Source organism: Aulonocara stuartgranti (assembly GCF_965226115.1).
Source record: "Aulonocara stuartgranti genome assembly, chromosome: 22".
Classification (NCBI taxonomy): Eukaryota; Metazoa; Chordata; class Actinopteri; order Cichliformes; family Cichlidae; genus Aulonocara; species Aulonocara stuartgranti.
Genome location: NC_138957.1, coordinates 16,380,978 through 16,403,979, shown reverse-complemented (window position 1 = coordinate 16,403,979; position 23,002 = coordinate 16,380,978). Strand labels below are relative to the sequence as shown.

Below are 23,002 nucleotides of genomic sequence, written 5' to 3'. Positions count from 1 at the left end.
GCGCAGCGTGCGTCTGACGTCACCGAAAAGCAAGATAGTTCCCCACTTTGCATAAATCTAAACGTTTATATTTCCCCTCAAGTCGAAATAACCGTATTTGAAATGTTTGCAACCGTGTAAAATGTTAACTTTGGCTAATAAAATACTAAATCTGATAGGAAACGTGACTTTTCTAAATTGTGTTATATTGTGTGTACGTATGTGTTATATAGTATGTGTTTTATTTATTTTAAAAAAGAATCAAATTTCGTGGACTGATGCGGATACTAGCTTTTTGACCACATTCATGACTACACTGATGGGATGAATACATATATCTTGTAAAAAAAAAAAGGGTGATTAAAAAAAGAAGTCCAAATGTAAATATATACACTACCTAAAGTAAAGTGACCAAAGGCGGAAGGAATGGGAAGGAATCATCTTGAAGCGCGTGGTTCTTTACCCTGCGCTCTCTTTTCTCTCGGCTCTCGTTTTGCGTGTTGGGGGGATGGGGCCGAGCCGAGGATGAGAGACTTCAAATATTTACCACTTGGCTAACTAAATATCTGTTTTTAGAACCGAGTTTCCTTCCTTGCACTTGGACATATAAATACACTTCGACTACGGATGAGTTTTGGTGGAATTCTGCGAAAAACTAAGTGGAGTGTTTGTGCGTCCACGACACACGCTTAAAAAAAGTCGACAAAATGTATTCCTCTGCTGGAGGTAAGTGCTGCGGCTAACGTTAGCATCGGCTACGTGATGCGGCCAAAGAAAACTGACGATAACGGAGCGGCATTTTTCTGTGCTCCATCGATGAAGTGCTTGCTATGTTCCGGCTTCACCCAACTCGTTACGATAAAACTCAACAACTGCTTTGACGAGGAACGTGTCGTCCCAGTTTTAAGTGTTTTAGTACTAGAGGCAAGCTTAGCTAGCTTCCAACAACAAGCTGCCGCTAGCCACGCTAGCTTCAACGGCACCTGGTTTCCCGAACTTGTTTTTAGTTAACTCACTGCACTTTCACCAAGTGGGGGTTGGCTGGCTTATGTTTTCTTAACAAATCACACGAACGTAAACGCATATCATTCATTTTCTCGAACTGAAGCGCTAAACACACTAGTTGAAGCAATATTTCGAGGCCGACCTAATCTCATCACCAGTCTGGGATACGATTAGCCTGACAGTTGAAATCGCCACATTTACATATGTCACATTAATACACCAGCTGTATAAACGCACTAACGCCACCGGATCGTATTTTCAGTGTAACACCGGCTTTAAGACACTAAACGATATAGGAGAAGTCTGATTAAGTTTGACGTTAGGTAGAGTGATAGTTAAGCGACTGAGCCGCCTGTCGTTAGTCAGACAGACGCTGTGTTTGTGTGTGTAGATTTGCATACATGCGTATTTCATGTGTGCGTTTCGGGTTTTTTGTCAGCTGGCTTTTTTTGGCGGAATGAAAGAGAGTACAGGCGACATCAACACTATGTTGGATAATTTTTTCCCCACTTGCAGTTATTTTAACGAGGATGTTTTGTTCAACCAAAACACGACTCTGTGTGTTGAAGCAGTTTATTTCTAGGGGGAAGGGGTGGCTTCATCCGTTAGATTGCCAGCTGCTCAATACTTTTTGCGTGTCTATTGATAAGACTCCTGTGGAAGTGATAAGAAAGGCCTGCTGGGATGTATCTAGTGTAATAAATGAGCAGCGCTCTCTTACTGCTTACTACATAAACAAATGGTTTTGTTATGTTAAGCAGGAATCTTTGGTTTCTGGGCTGTACTATGTTATTAGGTGTACACATTTGTCACTCTTTATTTTAAAATACAGTGTGTATCAGACTGAGCGGATCTTTGAGCATTTATAACATGTTATTTTTGTTCTCTGTAGCTGCTGAGATGCTTGAGGGACCTCGTTCTACTGGGTCAGTAAGCTCTGGTAAGCTTTTCCCATATTCGGGCTTTAACACTTTAAATTGACCCTAGTAGTGGTCCAGTGTAAGTGGCAACATTTTTTTTCTCGCACATCCTTCAAGCATCACAATATGTACTCATCTGAAAAACAACAGGACCTGATAGTGACACCATCCAGCAAAAAGCATATAGGTATTTTGATTCTGTAAGTGAGAGTCTACAGAAGATGCTTTTCTCTTCAACTAGTCAGCACTAGTACACCTCATTTTGTGCGCTTATGTGCAGAGCACTTAACTAAAGGGCACTTATTAAAATCCACCATATATTGCTAGGCTTTATTAAAGGTTTTCTGTTTGAATGAACAGCGCTGGAGCTAAAAGATAATGCACTGAAGGGAATGGAGTGTGTCCTGACTGAAATAACTGAAGTTGCAGATATTGCCGAGCTTGTCCAGCAATAATGAGAGCTGTGTGCATCTCCTACAATAAGTTGCAAAAATGTTAACATTTAAAATCATCTTTCAGGGTATAATATAGTGATTTGATGTAGATTTGGTACATGTGTTAATGTTGTTGTTGTTAATATTAATAAGAATAATTCAACTACTGTATCAAAATAATTACAAATGTGAGATTAAAAAACGTTTTTCTTATATCAACTTGTATATTATTGTCAGTGTGGCTACATAGTGTAGTGGTTTACTGATTTGGAAAAAAAGAACCCCTTTGGGGATGGGCCAGGAAGGGGTATCCAGTGTAAAAAACAAAAACATAATTTAAAAAGAAAAGGTGACAAATCAAACATGTTAAGCTGCCTGCTGTGGTGACTTGTTGTGAATAAAGGCACAGGTGAAAAGTAGCTGTATTATTTATTATTTTTGTTCCAACAAAGAAATCAGAAAATATGAAGAAACATTTTTTTCTCAATTTGTTTAAAAAAGTAAATATTAAATTCCCCAGAAGGCTTACTGCAGATAAGTTAAAACAGTCAAATTATGAATGAGAAAAATAATCTGAGCATTTTAATCAAGTTTGAAAAAGAAATTATACAAGTTGCCTTTTTTTGTCTTTTTTCTTTGTAATTTCAGTTACATTGAAAAAATTTTTAATTGAAGTTCTCTGAAGAATTTATTCAGTGGTGTATTTATACTCCGTATGAGCTCTACATCCACAACTGTGCGGTCTGTTGACTAAAACTTGTTCAAAATGACAGCTGCAGCTTGTGCTTTTTCATTTTTCTAGGACAGCCTGAACACATTTGTGAAAAGTCACCCATTATCACTGTTTTAGACAGATTGTTAGCAGATGAGGCACAAATTTACAGTGGCTGATTTTGTGATGGCTAAATGTTTAAAGCAGAGTCCAACCGATTGCTCAGCCAATTTTAGCTATTTGCCAACTTTCAGTATCAGCAATTATAAAATCAGATAAGTTACAGAACAGGCGAGAGAAACACCCTTTCAAACACGTTCTGAATGTTGATGGTGTATAGCTTGTCCGCTAGTGGGTACTCTGCAGCTTCCCTGCAACAGTGTTTGGGTCACCATAAATGAAAGAAGGAGCTGATCTGAGCAGAGTCAGGCAAAGCATAAACTAGCAAATAAATAAATATACATACAAATTTTTTGTGTGTTTGAAAGAATGAAAATACCAGTCATATATTTGAGTTTAAAATACCCCAATATTGGCTTCAGTCTTCAAAACCCTACATGAGTCAGGTTCTAGGTCAGAGATGGTGTGATGAAGAGTTAGCGGATGTCAGATAAATTATTTATAATTTTGTTTGACTTCTCTGAAACACTGAATCCTGCAGCTGCTAATAGTAGCAAAAGTATCAGATGTCACCCAGATCCCCTCCACTGCCCCCATCCTCAGCCACTGTTCACAAACATACAGTTTTGTAAACATAGATTTGTTTTTCTGTGTGTTTTGGACTTTCGTCCACATGTAAACGTTGTTTCAGATCACCCAAAGCAGCCTTTGCTGCTTCCAGGGGTGAAGATTCACAGATACTGTGCTTCTGTGTTTGTGTGTTGACGAGGAAAACTGACATTTTGTCTTACATTCTCAACATGCCTCGGTTTTGTTTTTTGACATCAGACTGTGAAGCATGTTATTGTATGTAATTGGCCAGCGTTCCTGTACAGTTAGGGCTACATCATCACATGTTGCTTAGGCATGTTCATCACAGCGCTTGATGTCACTTTGTTATATTTCATGGGGGAAATCCTCGTTTAACCCTGGAGAACCCATGGGGTCAAATTTGACCCCATGGGTTCTCCAGGGTTAAAAAAAAAATCCCATGCACACGTGGACATAGCTTTGGTGTGTACCCATTTGTGAAAGTACTGAAATCAGCTGACATGTTGTACCAGATGGAAGAAGTTTTATACAGAACCTTTTATGCTGAATCAATTGAGATGCACACACTTGAATTTGCTGCAGCCCTAGCATAGGAAGAACAGATTGGTTCTGATTTGGAGCTGGGGAGGTCCAAATACTACGATACTGTTTATCAACAGGTGACACTTTTAGTTTTCCTAGTGTAATTGATGGAAGCAAAGCTACAAACATTCGGAGGATTATTCAGTGTATTTGGATAATTAAGTCGGTGTCCTGGAGCTGCAAAACCATGTGGTGTTGTTTAAATTATAAATTGAGTCATTCTGTTTTATTATAATATTAGTATAATATTTTCCAAATAGCGCATATATAATATCCTTGAAATGATGCCAGTTAGAGCTGATGGGTAAGTCATATTGTTAGTGCACATTCGTGATGCTCCTGACTTTAAAAACAAAACAAAAAACCTATTTACCCCTACAGTACATCTTGATCACTTGATTAAAATGATCATACTGCATTATGCACACTGTTATTACTGCTTATGTATGCCTAATCTCTGAGAATTTTTTCAATTGTTTCTTTCCTAACCCTAACCCACTATTAGGCATTATTATGTGTATTCCAATTAGTGGTGCAACGGATCAAAAATCTCACGGTTCGGATCGGATCACGGTTTTAAGTCACGTATCGGATCAATTTTCAGATCAGCAAAAAAAGAAAAAAGACAAAAAATTAACATTTACTTATTCACTTATTGAAGTATTTTTTGCCTGTTAAAAACATTCAACTCAAGACTCATTCCACGCAATTATTAAAAAACAAAAAAATTATGGTTCAATATAGGGCAGTATAGGGCTTTGTATCTACCACCCAATTCAATTCAGTTTTATTTATAAACCACCAAATCACAAAAACAGTCGCCTCAAGGCGCTTTATATTGTAAGGTAGACCCTACAATAATACATACCGCTCATTATATCGCACTCCGCTGTGATATAATGAGCTGTCATGGTCACGTAGCTTTCCGTTGCCCTGGAGGTCCACTCATTTGTAGTAGTAGGGCAACAGAAGATGCCTGGGACAGTTCAGCCATAACTTTAAACTTTTCCTGCTCATACATGCTTGGAACGATCTTGCCACTAAAGTGGACGCGCAACAGGATATTATAGTGTGGCTCAAGCACGTTCATCATAGTTTAAACCCCTTGTTTTGCACAAGGGAATACGGCCTCCCGTCTGCAGCTAAACACCCCAATAGCTTTTGTAATAGCTTTAGCCCGGTCGGACTGGGCAGGAAAGGACTGCTTAAATACCGCAATTTCCTCTGCTCCTCCACTTGGACTGCTAGCACTGGCCATAACTATCGCTTGACAGACCGACCACGCGCACCATACACATACTTTTTTTTCTTCTTTTTTCGAATCTTCAGATCACGTGCGTCCCGAACCGTGGAGTGGGATCGGTTCGGATTAGGGATCAACTGTGATCCGTTGCACCACTAATTGCAATGCAAACCAACAGCAGATTTTTGTTTTACGTTTGATTTAGATCAGTGAAACATGCTCCAATTCGTTTACATGTGCAACCACAACTCTTTGTTTATAAGGCAGTTTATTGCTGGTTGGGTCTTAAAGGTCTTTTTGATGCCATTCTTACCATTTATTTTGTTGCTTCATTTGATTCACATGTTTTAGATCCCCCATCTTCCCCAGTGCCAGAATATGTGTTCAAGCCACCATCACGGCCAGACTTTGGCACCATGGGCAGGACAATCAAGCTCCAGGCTAACTTTTTTGAGATGGAAATCCCCAAATTGGAGGTCTATCATTATGACATTGACATCAAGCCTGAAAAATGCCCCCGGAGGGTCAATCGGTATATCCTTGTTGATATTTCATTATCGTTCAGCAGATAATTACCTGGGGCATTGCTGGTAATTTGTCCATTTCATTTTCTTTTCAGGGAAATTGTGGAGCACATGGTCCAGCACTTTAAAACACAGATCTTTGGTGATCGAAAGCCGGTGTATGATGGAAGGAAGAACCTTTACACTGCCATGCCCTTGCCAATAGGCAGAGACAAAGTATGTATTCCACACATCAACCTGTAACAGTAAAAGCTCTATTTTGAGTACAAAACAAAAAAAGTATGAGTATTTCTGCAATATGACTGCATTGTATCTCTTCATTTCCTCCCAACTGATCACACAGGTGGAGCTTGAGGTAACTATTCCTGGTGAAGGGAAAGACCGCAGCTTCAAAGTAGCCATCAAGTGGGTGTCCTGCGTTAGCCTGCAAGCTCTGCATGAGGCACTGTCAGGACGGCTACCCAGCGTCCCTTTTGAGACTATTCAAGCCTTGGATGTGGTCATGAGACATTTGCCTTCTATGAGGTACATCAGAATTTCTGTCATTGTCAGTTATAGTTTTGACTCTTTATTTTATCCTTTTATAATACTGTTGGCTTTCTGCTGGTGCTTTTCTTCTGCAGGTATACCCCAGTGGGACGCTCTTTCTTCACTCCTTCAGAGGGATGCTCAAACCCTCTTGGTGGAGGGAGAGAGGTGTGGTTTGGTTTCCACCAGTCTGTCAGGCCGTCCCTTTGGAAAATGATGCTCAACATCGATGGTAATTTTCACAATAAGATTCATTTCTCATGCAAAATGTGTCTAAAGTTGAGCTTTTTCCATAAGCTGAAACTCTGTGTCTAATTACTTTCAGTTTCGGCCACTGCGTTCTACAAAGCCCAACCTGTAATTGAGTTTATGTGCGAGGTCTTGGATTTCAAAAGCATAGAAGAACAGCAGAAACCCTTGACAGACTCTCAACGAGTGAAATTTACAAAAGAAATCAAAGGTAAGATAAACGTAGGAGCTCATATTTTTAATGATTTTGGGAGCTTTGATGTATAAAAAAACATTTATTTGTGAGTTCAGATTCTTATCTGATACTTTTTTAGATTATTTTCTCATCAATTTTCTTCAGATACAGGTTGTAAATAGTTTTTTTTTTTCCCAATTTTGGTTTTTCTCTAAGCGTTACCTGCTGCTGATTTTCTTTTTAGCAACTATAACTGACAGCATACATATTAAAGTATTCTGCTACAGTAAAGAGGTGCAAATATTTGAGTGGAAATTAGTTACTGTCCAAACACCTTTTAGCTCACATAGGCTACGTTTACACTGCAGGTCTTAATGCTCAATTCAATTTTTTTTTGATCAAATCCAATTTTTTCGTCTGCCTGTTCGCACTGCAAATAAAATGTGACAGCAAACGCGCTCTAGTGTGAACCCTCAAAGTGACCCGCATGTGCCAAAGAAGATGGCACACGCAATGCACTCTGCTTAGAGCCAGACCAAACAGTATTGTTTCACTGATGGCCCTTAATATAAAGACTTGTTTTGCACTTTACGTTTCCCAATTTTGCTTTAAGTTATAAAGTTATTTTGTTATTTACATATGGCCTAATAATTATTCTTATTGCTGTTTTAGAGCGGAGCAGTGCTTCAAAGGATAGTTGCAGATTTCTGTCAGAATCTGCAGATTATACAGTACAAATAAAATGTTCACGTTTCTCCAACGTTGTCTTCCCAACAGTTTCACTAACATCTACACTGGATGGCCAGGAGGCGTTCGCGATGTCTTCTCGGGCGCTTCTCCAGCGCTGATAATTGGCGTCTGTCTTGTGTCACTGACGTAAAAGACGGATTTAATGCGATCACTTTCTAAAACATCAGATATGTATCGGATTCAGTACCACGTACGAAAGTGACCCCGGTCGGATTTGAAAATATCGCATTTGTGCTGTTCACACTGTCATACCATGATCGGATATGGGTCGCATAAGGTCAAAAAAGTCGTATTTGATGCGCTTTTGCGTGCGGTGTGAATGTAGCCATAGTTTACCTTACAAAAAAAGCAGGCTCAAACAAATGTACTTGAATCATTTTCTAGTATGTTTATAACTTCACCAGATAACAGGAAAATTATTCTCTTCTCTTCTGCTTTGCTCAAACTGAGGCTGCTGCCTTTAGCTACTTGTCCATTGTTAGCTTCTTTAAAGTGTCCATGTTCAGTTGGCTGAAGGTGATTTAAATGACTGGTTAGGTTTGCTGTTATGAATTTTCCCTTAATTTTATTTAACAAAAATGTTTATGTTCAACCTTTGTTTCCTTTTATTGTGATTGCTTTATTCAGGCCTGAAGGTTGAGATTACTCACTGTGGGCAGATGAAGAGGAAGTACAGAGTGTGCAACGTGACAAGAAGACCAGCCAGCCACCAAACGTAAGAATGCTTTTTTAAAAATATCATTTTTCAATTAAATTTTAAAAACAAGATAAATAGCATGCTTAAAATTCAAATATCAGGTTTGCTAAAGGTTTACAACAGCAACAACAAAAAAATCACCTACAACTGCATTTAGCCCTGTTAGATTAACTGCAAAATACTATTTAAAACCAAACTTTCTGTCTAGATGACTTGTCGTGATTATAAGTAGTACAAATTGTGGAAACACTGGTCTAAGAATATTCCTGCTGACTGTAGATTTAAAAGGTTTCACATGTTGAATGCTTTTTCTTTTTTTTTTTTTGGGTGGGGGGGGAAATCTTTAGGTTCCCTCTGCAACAGGAGAATGGCCAAACTATAGAGTGCACAGTAGCTCAGTACTTCAAAGACAAGTACAAGCTCATCCTGCGATACCCCCACCTGCCATGTTTACAGGTGGGGCAGGAGCAGAAACACACCTACCTGCCTCTAGAGGTAAGCATCATCAACCTCTTGTTCACCAGCTAGGTGACTTGAGATTTTTGTTTTTTTGTTCTTCTAAATGATTTGCGCGTGTCCGCCCCAGGTGTGTAACATAGTGGCAGGACAGCGCTGCATCAAAAAGCTGACAGACAATCAGACCTCCACTATGATCCGTGCCACAGCCAGATCGGCACCAGATCGTCAGGATGAGATTAGTAAACTGGTGAGTTATATGAACTGTAACAGACACTGTTTTTAAAACTTAAGTTTTCACAAGTTTGACACCATTCCTGCAACAACAAGTGAAGGAAAACAGAGAATGTTTACATTGTGCCAACGGCTACACTCAAGTGATTCATCACTGATGTTTGCCCAGAGTTCTAAGGCCAATAGCAAGCACTGCCAACATGATAAACTTAAAAATTAATGGGTTCAGTGAGGCCAGTGCTGGAAGGACTGCTAATAAAGACAACAAAAGTCTTTGAGATTGATGGTTGTAGTGAACTGCTGATGAATTTGCTCATTGGTATAGAATGTTTACAATCATAGTCCATAATATTAGGGCTGCTCAATTAATCGAATTTTAATCACGATTACGATCTGGGCTTTCAACGATCATTAAAAATGACTGAGCCGATTAGTAGCCCCTCCCTCATTTATCCGCGACACCTTAAAGGCCGTCTGTGAAAATATTGTCGGGCATAAACCGGTCCGTGGCGCAAAAAAGGGTGGAGACCGCTGATTAAGAGGGCCCGAGGGAAGCTCGGAAAGCTAAGCAGAAGTTATTTGGAGAGTGACTGCCGTTGGTTGAAAAGAGAGTTTAAAAAAAAAAAAAAAACTTCAGTGGTGTTGCACACCATTTTATATTATTTTTTAAAAGTTATTGTTAACCCTTTAAAGCCGGTCAGAGCAGCACGCTCCGTTTTGCGTAACTATTTTTAAATCCCTGTAGAACCTGAACCGTGTAAGCTAGCGCAATAATTTGTTTTGCATATGAAACCGGAGGAGTTGTACTTACATCTGATGCCATCAGCTTGTCCTCGGTCACGGTTTCGTTCCACATATAGCTTTGCAAAAATTGCATAAAAAGCGCTTGCAGGAACAAAAACATAATATTCCAGAAACACGCTTTGCCGATCCATCAGCTGTTCGTAACACTTCCCACAGTGAAATGATGCACATGCTGTTTTCTTTGCAAATTTGCATCATAGGATTGTTTTTTGTTTTTCCTGCAGTATATAAAAATTGGTGTATCTCCAAAATAAAACTATGAAGACACTCAAAATAAATTTCCTGTGGTGGGAAACTATTTTTTTGCAACTTTATTGTATTTAAAGTTTTGAGGGATAAGCCTCTTAAATTTCTCCAAGTAGAAATATATGTAAACAAAACAAAAGCGATTTTCAATTTTTTTTGTAGTTTATTGCACTTTTTTGCAATTTATGTAATTACTATGGACTTAATGCATACATATTATTAAAATATGGGCTATAACAGTTGTATTGATGTATAGCAACTTGAAATGCTCCCACAAATGGCACTACAACATGTAAAAAAAAAAAATAATATAAGCTCTGGTGGACTTGGTTCTATGGTAGGTCTTAAAGGGTTAAATAAATATCGTCAAATAATCGTGATCTCAATTTCAGTGAAAATAATCGTGATTATCATTTTTGCCATAATCGAGCAGCCCTACATAATATTATGATTATCATTAATAACAATACAGATTACCTTTAATATGAAATGAATAAACATGAATAAAAGAAAATAAATAACTTGACTAAAATCTTAAAGTTTGCTGTATTATGCTAATGAGTGTGTGTGTGTGTGTTTATTCAGATGAGGAGTGCCAACTTCAACGCTGACCCTTACGTTCGTGAGTTCGGAGTGATGGTTCGGGATGAGATGACGGAAGTGAATGGCCGTGTCCTACAAGCTCCTTCCATACTGTATGGAGGCAGGGTATGTGTTAATGTGCTTTTAATGCATGAATTACTTTATTCGTTTTTATTCAAGTAACTTCATCGTGGATGGTGTGATTAGCACTTATGATGTTGCTCTCATTGCAATTTGCAGAACAAAGCAATAGCCACACCAATCCAGGGAGTGTGGGACATGAGGAACAAGCAGTTCCACACTGGTATTGAGATCAAAGTGTGGGCCATTGCCTGCTTTGCGCCACAGAGACAGTGCACCGAACTCCTACTTAAGTAAGCGCGATACATTGAACGTATGTTATCTATCATATGCAGATGTATGTCGTGCCATCGTGTGTGCGTGTTATTGTTTGATAGTAGACAGCTTAAGGCTTATGGTGCCGGGTGTGTTTAAAAAGTTGTAAAGCAGAGCGTAGGTCCTGTACAGAAGTGCGTAAACACAGTCACACAGTCCTTTTTGTTTTTTCTGTTAAATGTTGACCAAGTTTACTGTGCAAATATAGTTCTGTGTAAAAGCACGTGCCAACTACATACAGCTGTGCTGTGTATTTACAGTGTGTAAGCCAGGCTTTGTTTACTGCATTCATGTTATTTTTGTATTTAAGCAAGTCAGTATGTCCTGACTTTTCATGGCACTCACCAAGACTGACCAGCTCCTTTTTAATTGAAGTCTGGAAAACCAAACTTTCACTGTAATTTAAAAATAAATGTTAGGAAAAGCAGTCCAATGGGATAATTTGAAAACTTCATACAATGTATCTAAGGCAGGCAGGCAGCTCTCAAATGTCATCTAACCTAAACTAGGACTGTGTCTTAACCCGTTTATCTTTAAATTAACAAGATCTCCACCTGTCAGAGCTTTCACAGATCAGCTGAGGAAGATCTCTCGAGATGCAGGAATGCCTATCCAAGGTCAACCTTGCTTTTGTAAATATGCCCAGGGAGCTGACAGCGTCGAGCCCATGTTCAGGCACCTCAAATACACCTACCAGGGCCTCCAACTGGTGGTAGTGATCCTACCAGGGAAGACACCCGTTTATGGTGAGGGATCTTCTTTTACTATGGTATTTATTTTGTCTGAGAAATTTATTTTTGTTTGATTGTTTCCAAACAAACAAACACTGTGGCTTCTCCAGCCAGGTGCAGTTTAAATTTACCATTTTAAAAGCCGCTGGTGTGGCTCTTCACTCAGAAACAAGTATGGTCATTGTTGCTTCGCCTGGATGCTTGCATTTAGCTCTGTAAAACAATTTGACACTCAAGGGCTGTTTTCAGAGTTTCTCTGAGTTCCCTTTAAATCTAGGTTAAGTGGTTAAAGTTGTGACATCACAAACAGATGTGAAAAGTATAAGCCTGCTTTGTAGAGAATGAGAGTTGGTTAAAGTGATTGAGTTTGGGTAAAGTTAGGCATCATGTACTTGTACAAAAGTATCTCATTTTGATAATTAAACTCTTATTAATAACTGAAGCATTAACCTTTTATAAAGAACAGAAATCGGGGAACAGTTTTATTCATGTTATTTATAACTCTCCTTGAACCTGAAGGGGGTCTTTAATTAGTCCCTACCACTCCAACCGCATTCTGCTGCAACTTCAAAGACGACTCCCCACTTCTAGTGTATCTGAACATGCTGCTGCGCTATTGCCTGCTCAACAAGTTTTACTGCTTCTGTATCTGCTTTAGAAGTAAACCACAAGAAATTACAGAAAAAGTTATATACTCCGCTTCATTTTTGAGCTTCAAGTTAGTTATTTTAAGTCATTTGTGCATAAATAAATAAAACAGACATTTATCCTTTACGTAGAAAATACTTTTAGTCAGCTTACTTATGTGCACTAAATCGTCTGGGGCAGATTGTGCAACACTCCATTTTTTTATTTTTTATTATAGCAGATCAAATTATATCTCCCCCTTGTCCTGATGTGTTTTTAGCTGAGGTGAAACGTGTTGGGGACACGGTTCTTGGCATGGCCACACAGTGCGTGCAAGTGAAGAACGTTCAAAAGACGACGCCTCAAACTCTTTCCAACCTGTGTTTGAAGATTAATGTCAAGCTGGGCGGTGTTAACAACATCCTCCTCCCACAGGGCAGGTTAGTGGAAATTCTGGTGAATTCTTATCATGAAACTAATGAGTTGCTTTTATATTTTTTCAACACATGAAAGCTATGCCATTGTGTTAAACTTTTTTATGTACATCTACTGTTCTAGGCCGGTGGTGTTTCAGCAGCCAGTGATCTTCCTTGGTGCAGATGTGACACATCCACCTGCAGGAGATGGAAAAAAGCCCTCTATCGCTGCAGTAAGCAACAACACATTACGACCTACCCTTCACAATATGTTATATTTTTGTGTGTGTGTGTGTGGACTGACACAGAGTAACAAGATACTGTGTTCTAGCTTAAACACACACTTCACATATTATGCAACAGGACAGTGACATCACTGCCTCAAAAACAAGAAAGAAAACTGTTTGACCTCCAAGCTCATCCTAATCAAAGTGTCATCAAAATGTGATAGACTGAGAAAGTCCAGTTGTCTGTCATGTTTTTGTTTTTGTTTTTTTTTGTTTTTTTGCTTGTTTGTTTTCATTGTAAAAAACTATGTGGGACGGGACATCAAAAGGATGAAGCATCTATCACTATCATTTGTCATTCTCAGTAAATCCTTTTTAATGTGGTCATACCTGTTTTTGTTCATTCTTTCTTTTCATTTTAGGTGGTTGGTAGCATGGATGCCCATCCCAGCCGGTACTGTGCGACAGTACGGGTGCAGCAGCACCGCCAGGAAATCATTCAGGACCTGGCTACCATGGTGAGGGAGCTGCTGATCCAGTTCTACAAGTCCACCCGCTTCAAGCCCACCAGAATCATCTACTATCGGGATGGCATCTCTGAGGGCCAGTTCAACCAGGTGATCCATATATCCAGGACCACACAGAATAAACTATAACAAACAGGAAAAGTGATTGATTTTCCTTATGCACTTGTGCTGTTGTAGGAAATTAATTGAGCTGGCAGAAGTTGCTGTTAAATGTTAATCATGCTTTTGTTGTACATATATTGTTTTATGGGTTACCTTTAAGATCTTACGACTTTGTTGCGTGCAGGTTCTTCAGCATGAGCTGCTGGCAATCCGGGAGGCCTGCATCAAACTAGAGAAGGACTACCAGCCTGGTATTACCTTTGTGGTTGTTCAGAAGAGACACCACACGAGACTGTTCTGTATGGACAGAAATGAGAGGGTTAGTACTCTGTCACTGCTAGTGCTGGGAATTTATGAATGATCTGGGTCAATTATTAACTGAGTGCATACAAGTTTAGGAATAGAGTGATGTAAGATGCTCTCACCAGTGTCCCTAATAATGCTTCAGAGGAAGTTTCAAAGATTTTTAAGTATCCCATCATCATATGCAGTCACTATGAAATGCAACAACTTGTCTTATAACAAAAACTAAAAACAATAACTGGGATAATAAAACACCTTGACACACTAACTTCTTGTCTATTAAAATGTTTATGATCCTTCAAGGTTTTAAATGGACTGGCGGTACATTAATTAGCTGAACTCTTGCTTTATCATAATCAGGTTAGAGCTCTAAAGCCAACCAACCAGATGCTCCTGTATGTTCCATGATCCAGGCATAAAAATAGAGGTGATCTAAACCTTTGTGGTGGCTGCAAGTAGAGTGTGGCACCTTTGACTTTATCTCCTATCGTGCTGCAACTCTATTCTTGTTGTTTTTCTTTTCTTTAGTCACTGTGGGGATTTTCTTGTTGTGTTTCATGGTTTGGATATTTTCATAGTTGAGAAATTTGGCAAACTCTTGTATGTATGTATGTGTGTGCGTGCGTGCGTGTGTGTGTGCGTGCGTGCTTTTTCTTTTATATTCACCAGCTTGGGAGGTTTCAAAGTAATGTAGGCTTGTTGGGTCAGAGTGCACTTAAGCAATTCCAGCTTAACAAGCATTTCCATGGATGTCAAAGGAGCTTGCAAAGAAAGGCAAGTTCCTTTGACTACAATGACCTGGATGACTGAGAACCTTCACAGACATTTCCATGGATATTTTTTTTATAGGTTGGGAAGAGCGGCAACATTCCGGCAGGCACCACAGTGGACACCAAAATAACTCACCCATCAGAGTTTGACTTCTACCTTTGCAGTCATGCTGGCATTCAGGTAAAAGTCAAGTTGGATAAGATGTATTGATAAAGGCGTCTTCCACTGTGTTTTCTAATGAAAGCAGATTGTGAGTTAAAAACAACCCATTATACCTGACATCCGCTTTACTTCCGGACAGGGAACCAGCAGGCCGTCTCACTATCACGTGCTCTGGGACGACAACCACTTCTCATCAGATGAACTGCAGGTCCTTACCTACCAGCTTTGTCACACTTATGTGCGCTGCACCCGGTCAGTGTCCATCCCAGCACCAGCTTACTATGCCCATTTGGTGGCTTTCCGGGCTCGCTATCACTTGGTGGACAAAGAGCATGACAGGTGAAGAAATTAAAATCTCTTAGTTTGCAGATGTTTGTCTCCTTGTTGGAAAAACTGACAGTTCTGCAACTTTTTTCTCTTTCAGTGCCGAGGGCAGTCACACATCAGGTCAAAGCAATGGGCGTGACCACCAGGCCTTGGCCAAAGCTGTTCAGGTCCACCAGGACACCTTGCGCACCATGTACTTTGCCTGAGAGCACCCAACTCCCAGGAAGGCGTGGGTGAGACATCACTGATGGAACGCACTACCCTCCGCTGTCTCACTGTCAGCTGTAGATAACATTACAGTGGTTTCACATTGTGATCTCCCTACCAGACAAACATGTCAGTAACCCAAATGTCTACAATTGTACTTAAACCCACCAAAACCATTCCAGCAATTAGACTGTAACATGCAAAAGAGTCATTCTTTCTTGAGGATTGAGCTGGAAGAGGCTTTATTTACATGTCGTGCATTAGTTGTATTTGTACTTGTTATCTGTTTAAAAAAAGGGTGAAAATTATGAAAAGACAAGGCAGAGTTTGTATGTTAATAGAAGAATTTTCTTTCTTTCTTTTTTTTTTTTACTAGCAGGCGGAAACAGTATACAGTGGGGTGGTTTCACATTTCGAAGAAGCCAGTCGCCCTCCTTCTCCTTTTGTTTTGTTATTAGGCTCTTGGTGCTTGAAGGGAGAAGGCAAAAATCAAAAGATGTGGGGGTCCATTAACTGTTATATGCCTAATGATTTAGTCCTCCCCACAGACATTATTTATCAGCCTATCAAAGCAAAGTGCACTGACCAGGATGAGCGCTTCAATCAGGACAAAAGTACTTATATATATATATATATTGAGGGTTGTTTGTGTTTGTTTTCCCCCACATAGGGCACTATGTGATGAAAAGTGCCATTTAAGAGTATCTTCTTTCTTTTTTCTTTTTTTTTGCCACTTCTATGTAAAACAATGAATTTTTCTTCCAGTATTTGTCCTCTTGACACTGATGATCTTATTATGCCAACTCTTTTGACAGTTAATGATCTTGACATCAGATTTGTTTAACCCCTGAATCTACACTTTTTAATTTATTTTTTTTTAATGAAGCTCTTTTTGTATTTAGAAATTTGGGGGGGGGGACAAACATTTTTTTTTCCTCCTTTGCCCCACTGTTAAGTCTGAACTGACAAACCAGTGACCTGAGATGTAATATATTGGGACTGGTTCCCAGTAAGGACACATTTCTAATGTATTCTGAGCCATGTTGACAAAAGACACTTGATTAGGAAGTCACCATAGTGGGGAACATGTTAAAATCTGTGTGATTCCCATCTGTTCTTACAGACTTTTTAAAATTTGAATAACTTCTCCAATGGATATGCATGTAGCTGGCTCATGTTTTAGACATTTTAGGCATTTGTGATGATTGTTTATTTCTCCCTTTATACACATCAACCCTACTTCTATTTTTTTAATGTATATAACACAGGATCGTGTATTCTGCTGTGTCATTTGTGTGGCTTGTCGGTAACCAGGCATTCGGTACAGTGGAGTCAAAGCTGCAACATTTTAGAGTTTAACTGATTGAAATTCCTTAAAACCTCTTTAACGTAGTGTTTGCTCCAAGAACTAGGGGCTGTCATCGCACAAAAGCTTGGGTTTTATGCAAATGACTTTTTTGTGAGTCTTTATACTATTTAGTAATGTTGGTAATAAGGTATATTTTGAATAAGCCTTCAGTGGAAGCTGCTGAAAGATTATAGTTTTTTTTTTTCTTTTTTAAAAAACTGGCCCACGTGTTAAAAAAATTGTCTAAATTAATATTGTCTTTGTATGCAGATAAATGCAAATATATGGCCTTTTAAGACTGTCATGTCTTACTAATAACATTATTATATAATAATATCCCACCTAAGTTTTACTAATGCTATAAGCAGGCGAATGTTGACATAGTCTTGAGTGGAGACGAGTAGTTTATCTTTTCTAACTATGCATCATTTTTAACCAAGAGATTTAGCAGTGGGTATCTCACATGAATTGGAGTCATTTCTAGAGGTAGATAATCAGGGCTTTTTATGTTGTTTTTAGCATATTGCATTTAGTAGCGTTTCTTAGTGCTTATCAACGTCTTCATACCTTTCTAATAGGATGAAGTATTTATGTGGTCATTTGTAACATTGTAGATTTTATAGCCTATAAATTGGGTGGATCCTTTGTAACACACAGTCTTTCCTAGCCAAACAAGATTATGAACTTTTACATGATGAATATTAAAAAAAGAATATATATATATATATATATATATATATATATATATATATATATATATATATATATATATATATATATATATATATATATATATATATATATATAATTAATTATATGAAAGCACAAAAGGACATCTCGATTCTAGGTGCTAGATGTTTTCACTGTAAAACACCTTAAATCCTCACTGGACTGGTCCACAAGTCTCCGTAGTTGCATGCTAAAAAACAAGTAAGCATCATAATGTTTTGGATCTTTTCTCTCCCTTTGATGACCTCTCTATGGTTCCCTTTGTACTCATGACCTGTAAAAGCAACTAGAAATCCGACTGACTGTGTTTGTGGGGCATTCTGAAAATTCTGTACTTGATATTTACTGTTATGATGTCAATATTGTTCTTATCGGTGCTGGTCTCACAACATGTAAATTTGGATGCACTTTTGATAGCAATGGTGTGACTTTTATAGATAATCAATTGAAGCGAGAGGCTCGGCCGTTTTGCGTGACGCCGGCGTAATTGTGTGGAAATGGCCGTGTGTACTACCTCTTGTTACCTGTTTTAAGTGTTATGGTAACATCACACTGCTGGCCATTTCTGTATAATTACCCCTGCAATCTATCTAATTGGCGCTGTTTGAGTCTTGCATCTTGGCAGAATAGGTTTTAAACGTTTGCTGTGCTTGATGGTGAACGTGCTTTCTCAGTTTGTGGTTAAGCGATTTATTTTTTAACTTTTTTAATTTTTCACCCTCATAGTTTTGCTCAGACTGATGAGAGAATGTGTGTTTTGAGTGTTGAGCTGTACGACCAAATTCCTGAACTGTGTTTGTACCTACACACAGATTTCCCTGCTTTCTTTCCTTTTATTCTATGCACCAATAAGAAGCAGCATTTTTTTTTATTTTATTTCTATATTGAATAATAACTCCTTTGCTTTTCAGTTGAGCAGTATGCCATCAAGTATGTCACCCATATTTGGTCTGATAATTTTATTTCATTATTCAAAAGTAGAAGGTACAAAGTAAATGTACCCAGTTGGTGCTGTGTGTCAGACTAGGGAAGTAATCTAGAAAAGACTGCCCACGGATAGATTGATAGAGCCTGAAAACTATCACATAGTACTTGTTGATATCTGTATGAAAATGACACAGCCGAAGATTTATGTCAAATTTCACCCCAGAGCATTTATTTCTATGTACAATCATGCATTTAAGTCCTTATTTAAGCTTTAGGTTTGTTTTGATCCAGTCATCTCGGTCAGAGTAGGTGGATCAGAACAGATGAATTAATCAGGAGAAGCCCATCTTTGGCTCTGTACTTGGAAATGTGAATGTCTTTGTTCCTGTGTGATTGCAGGCCTTTGTAACGCGACCACAGCTATCTTCACTTACTCGAATGTTCAGTTCTTAGACTGTTCCTCAAAGGGACGCGTCGGAATATAGTGTAATAGTTGGAAGTCATTCTCTAGAAGTTAACCGTCATGTATTGTTGACAGATTGAATCATTGTTTCCTGTAACAGCACAAACATCAGAAACTGACTGGCTTGTAACTTTAAGCTGTCTATGTTTTTTAAGAGATGACTTTGAACTTGTTTCCGCTTCTTTACGTTTTACATTACCTACACCAGCACCTTATAAAACCTGGTCAAAATGGCTTTTTTCTCCCTATACTTAACAAACAATATTCGACAGTGTGTTTTGTTTTGTTTTTCTTTGCACTAAACAAAGGACTTAGAGCTAGTCATGTATTGAGAGTGTTTATCAGGGGGCAGGCTGGCAGCCTGGATTTTTGGATTTTGGTGGCTTTTCAAAATAAAAGATGCACAGTCAACAAGTGTCGCCAATCATAGGCAGGAGATTTGCGGGGGGTTTGTAGCCGGCGCATCAATGCCACAGTGTTTGAGTATTAAGGTTTGACACGGCTGTGACAGCCATGTGCACATTAAGTTGTTCTTAGTAAGGCCTCTTTTTCTCTAAAATCGCTACAAACTACACATATCACAACTCAGAAGAGGCTTTTCCTTTTTCACATAAATCATCTTCGTCACAATAGAACAGAATACTTTATTGTGACTGTTACAAGAACAATGAAATACAGTATGAGCTCAGTCAAGAATGTTTAACAGACCAATACTTGTAGCCTGGATGAATGTGGCAATGCTTTTCAAGTAAAGTGGAGCAGTGAGGCTTTCAGAACAGCTGTAGTGCTGCCCCTAAAAACATTCTCAAACAAGGCAATTAAATGCACACATTCACCTCACTTTGGCTGTTTTCCCATTATCTTTCGGAGCGGCCAAAACGCGGATAAAGCAAGTTTTAGAAATAGCTTTTTCGTAAACTAAATGGCATATCATAAGCTATTTTAATCAGCAAATTATTTTCTCATAATTTTCTTTAGTTTTTAAGAGGTAATGATAACATTTCTCCAAATGGTAACCATCAGCCTTTGCGTTTTTGTTTGTTTGTTTTTATTAATAGTATTCTTTTTAATTTATTTTCATTTTTTTTAATGGTCATGGAGTACAAAATTAAAGCCGGCTTTCTAATGAAGCAGTCCCCTTACATGAATTAATTCCATACCATTACCCTCTGTATAGTAATGTCTCCTCTTTCTGTCGCTTATCTGTCTCTTGTGGAGAAAATCTTGCTGTTATAAAGAGATCTCTTGTAGAGTAGATCCTATTTTCCTAGCTCCATATATTAAAAATGAATGTAATTAGAACCTGCGTGGTTTGTAATGTTGTATAGGCTATCCATCCAGTACATTTATACTCATCTTTGCATCTTATGTACAGCCTTTTCTTTCTGTTTTCTTCTCTTTATTTATAGGCTTTATTAATTCCAGAAAGTATTGTTTTCTTCTTCTCAGTCATTTAAATATTGCTCATGTCACAGACCATATAATCTTTTTATTTTTATTCTTTCTGATATGAAATGAAAGTAGTAATTTCACAGTTGTGCTGTCTTTCTCTGGATGTTGGCTACTGTACTTTTAGGAGACATATGTTTCACACTGGTGCAAAGAGTAGCCATCCTTTGAGTCCTGGCATCATACTTGTGTGAGGTGCTAAAACATAAGCGCTTTGTGTGTATATTAGGTGGTTTGCGTAGGTGTGTGATCTCATTTGCTGTTCGATTTTAAACGTATGCTTAAGCCCTCGGGTCTCGTATTCCTGTCCAGCCCCTACAGAGCTGTCTTGTAAAATCCTCCCTGAATTATTACATTAATTAGTGCAGTGCCACATAAATGCAGAGAAGCTTTTTGTTTTAAGTGTTACTTCTGTTCCTTTTTTCATTTGTATTGCTACACAGCTGGGTTTTTTGTTTTGTTTAGTTTTTTAGTTGTTGTTGTTTTTTTTGTTTTTTTTAGATCTATAACTGACCTATATATACATGGCATATACATAACATCCCGTTCCTGTGTGACATAGATTTTTTTTTTCTAAATAAGCATCACTTTTTGTCTCTGACAGTTATGCCAATGTCCACTCAATTATCTGTAACCATTTGCTGCCAGTTTGGTATCCATAAAGTTTGCCTGTATTCTTGTTTTAGCTACAAGTGTCAACAATTAGTATAAATTCCAGTGGTGTACCAATAAGGAAAGACCTGTTCAATTCCATTGGATGCAGCTGTTTCATTCACTTTACCTTGGATGTGTTTAAGACATCAGTCACACAGGCCTAGAGACCAGTTGGGGACTGCCTGGCAACCATTTTTCAATGTGGTTGCTGGAAGTTTCTTTTTCTTTGTTTTTTGTTTTGTTTTTTGCGGTCACTAGGTCAAGTTGGCTGCAAAGGGGTATACAGCGCTAAGCCAAAATTCTCCTTGTTTTGGTTGCTAGCACATTTCCATGGTCGCTTCTAGTTTGCATGGGAGATGCCAACTTGTCTGCAAACACTTAGCAACCACCACCAAGCAGTAGTGAAACTGTGAAAAGTGCGACACAAACTGGAAATGGTGCTGGTTTGCCATCAAAGCAAAAGATGTGACTTTTAAAACGTGTTGGTTTCAGCTAAAATTTCACTTTTACTATGACAGTTTTTGTTTTGCATTGCACTTTTCACAGTTTCACTACTACTCAGTGGTTAATTGGCAAGTGTTTGCAGACAAGTTGGAATGTTCCATGCAAAATATAGGCAACCAAACTATTCACTAGAAAGGTTTTGGTGACAGCCAGGAACTTCCAGCAACCACTTAACAACTAGTTAGGAATAAACATTGTTCCCTGGCCACTTGAGGTTTCCAGGGATCGCCAACCACTCTCTAGACCTGTGTGACTGAAGCCAAAGAAACGGGAATGCAAGATTACAGTGTTGGCCGTACTACTTTGTTTCTAATTAAACATCTAGTGGAAAAATGGCCAGGAAAATGTCTTGATCATAAAAGGATCAATCCCAGTCATTTTGTTAGCACTTGAATTTTCTTTATCCACGGAATATTTTAATGTCAAGTAGATGGTTTGGTATGCTCGAACTGCACTTTTTTAAATCATTGCCTGCTGGATGCCATTTTATCCTAATTTCTTGTCTATAAATTCTAATTGAATATAGCTATTTCTGTGCATTCACAAGTGAACTTCTAAGCTCCTCTGGCAACCAGCAGGGTGCAGAAAAGCACACAGTAATCTGGCAGCTGTGGCATTGACAGGTGACACATCTGCATCCAGGTGGCTATTCAGGGTTAGGCTGGATGACGTAGTAAATCAGATCTAGACTGAGGAGAGCCGTTACAGAACTTAACCAAGCCATCACCATTAAGCTGAACTATATGAATCCAATCATGCAAGACTTGTGGGTATTTTTTATTTGTATTTTTCCAAGCATTTTTAGTCTTGTGAACGACTTGGCTTTTTATTTACTGACTTGGATAAAACTACCTCAGAGCAGTGTCGGGTGCTAGCTAATATTATCCCTAATTTATGAGTGACAACAAAATGAAGAAATTGTAGTGACCAAACCAATGAAAGCCAATATCACATCAAAGCACTGTCTGTTTTGGGGGGTTTTCACCCTTAATAAGTAATCCTGCATGGACTGGTTGGTTGCTTTAGTTGGTTACATTTTACCGGACCAAATTTTTTTACTATCGGGAGTCTCATTGTTTTTAATGTGAGTCGATGAAGACAGCCAAGCACAATCTAGGACTCGTTCACGTGTAATGCTAACTATAAAAGATGTCTGGATCTTTTAAAAGGTGCCATCGTAATTGCTAATTCATGACATGTTGATAATCCAGCAAAACCTGTTGATTTTAAAAAGACGTTTGTAGTGGCGACGAAGGTTTGTTGCAAAGATGTATGCACAGCAATAAATTTCCTGAGCGTGG

General features: G+C 38.6%; 1 protein-coding gene across 1 annotated transcript; it reads left to right on the top strand.

Moving 5' to 3' along the window:
- Positions 1–438: 438 nt before the first annotated feature.
- ago2 (argonaute RISC catalytic component 2) lies at positions 439–17,682 on the top strand. The gene is made up of 20 exons (XM_082520925.1): positions 439–705; positions 1,877–1,924; positions 5,938–6,118; positions 6,206–6,326; positions 6,454–6,635; positions 6,734–6,870; positions 6,964–7,098; positions 8,440–8,527; positions 8,857–9,004; positions 9,096–9,215; positions 10,835–10,957; positions 11,072–11,205; positions 11,789–11,973; positions 12,866–13,025; positions 13,144–13,234; positions 13,651–13,845; positions 14,042–14,176; positions 15,010–15,111; positions 15,233–15,432; positions 15,518–17,682. Exons 1-20 carry the CDS (start codon positions 687–689, stop codon positions 15,624–15,626), a joined length of 2,613 nt encoding a protein of 870 aa, XP_082377051.1. The 5' UTR covers positions 439–686; the 3' UTR covers positions 15,627–17,682.
- The last annotated feature ends 5,320 nt before the right edge of the window (positions 17,683–23,002 follow it).

Bases quoted from the DNA above. Each gene is read 5' to 3' on its own strand.
- ago2 (XM_082520925.1), top strand. The intron at 13,026-13,143 runs GTTAGTGGAAAT...CTACTGTTCTAG, and splicing joins ATCCTCCTCCCACAGGGCAG to GCCGGTGGTGTTTCAGCAGC. The intron at 15,433-15,517 runs GTGAAGAAATTA...TTTCTCTTTCAG, and splicing joins GTGGACAAAGAGCATGACAG to TGCCGAGGGCAGTCACACAT.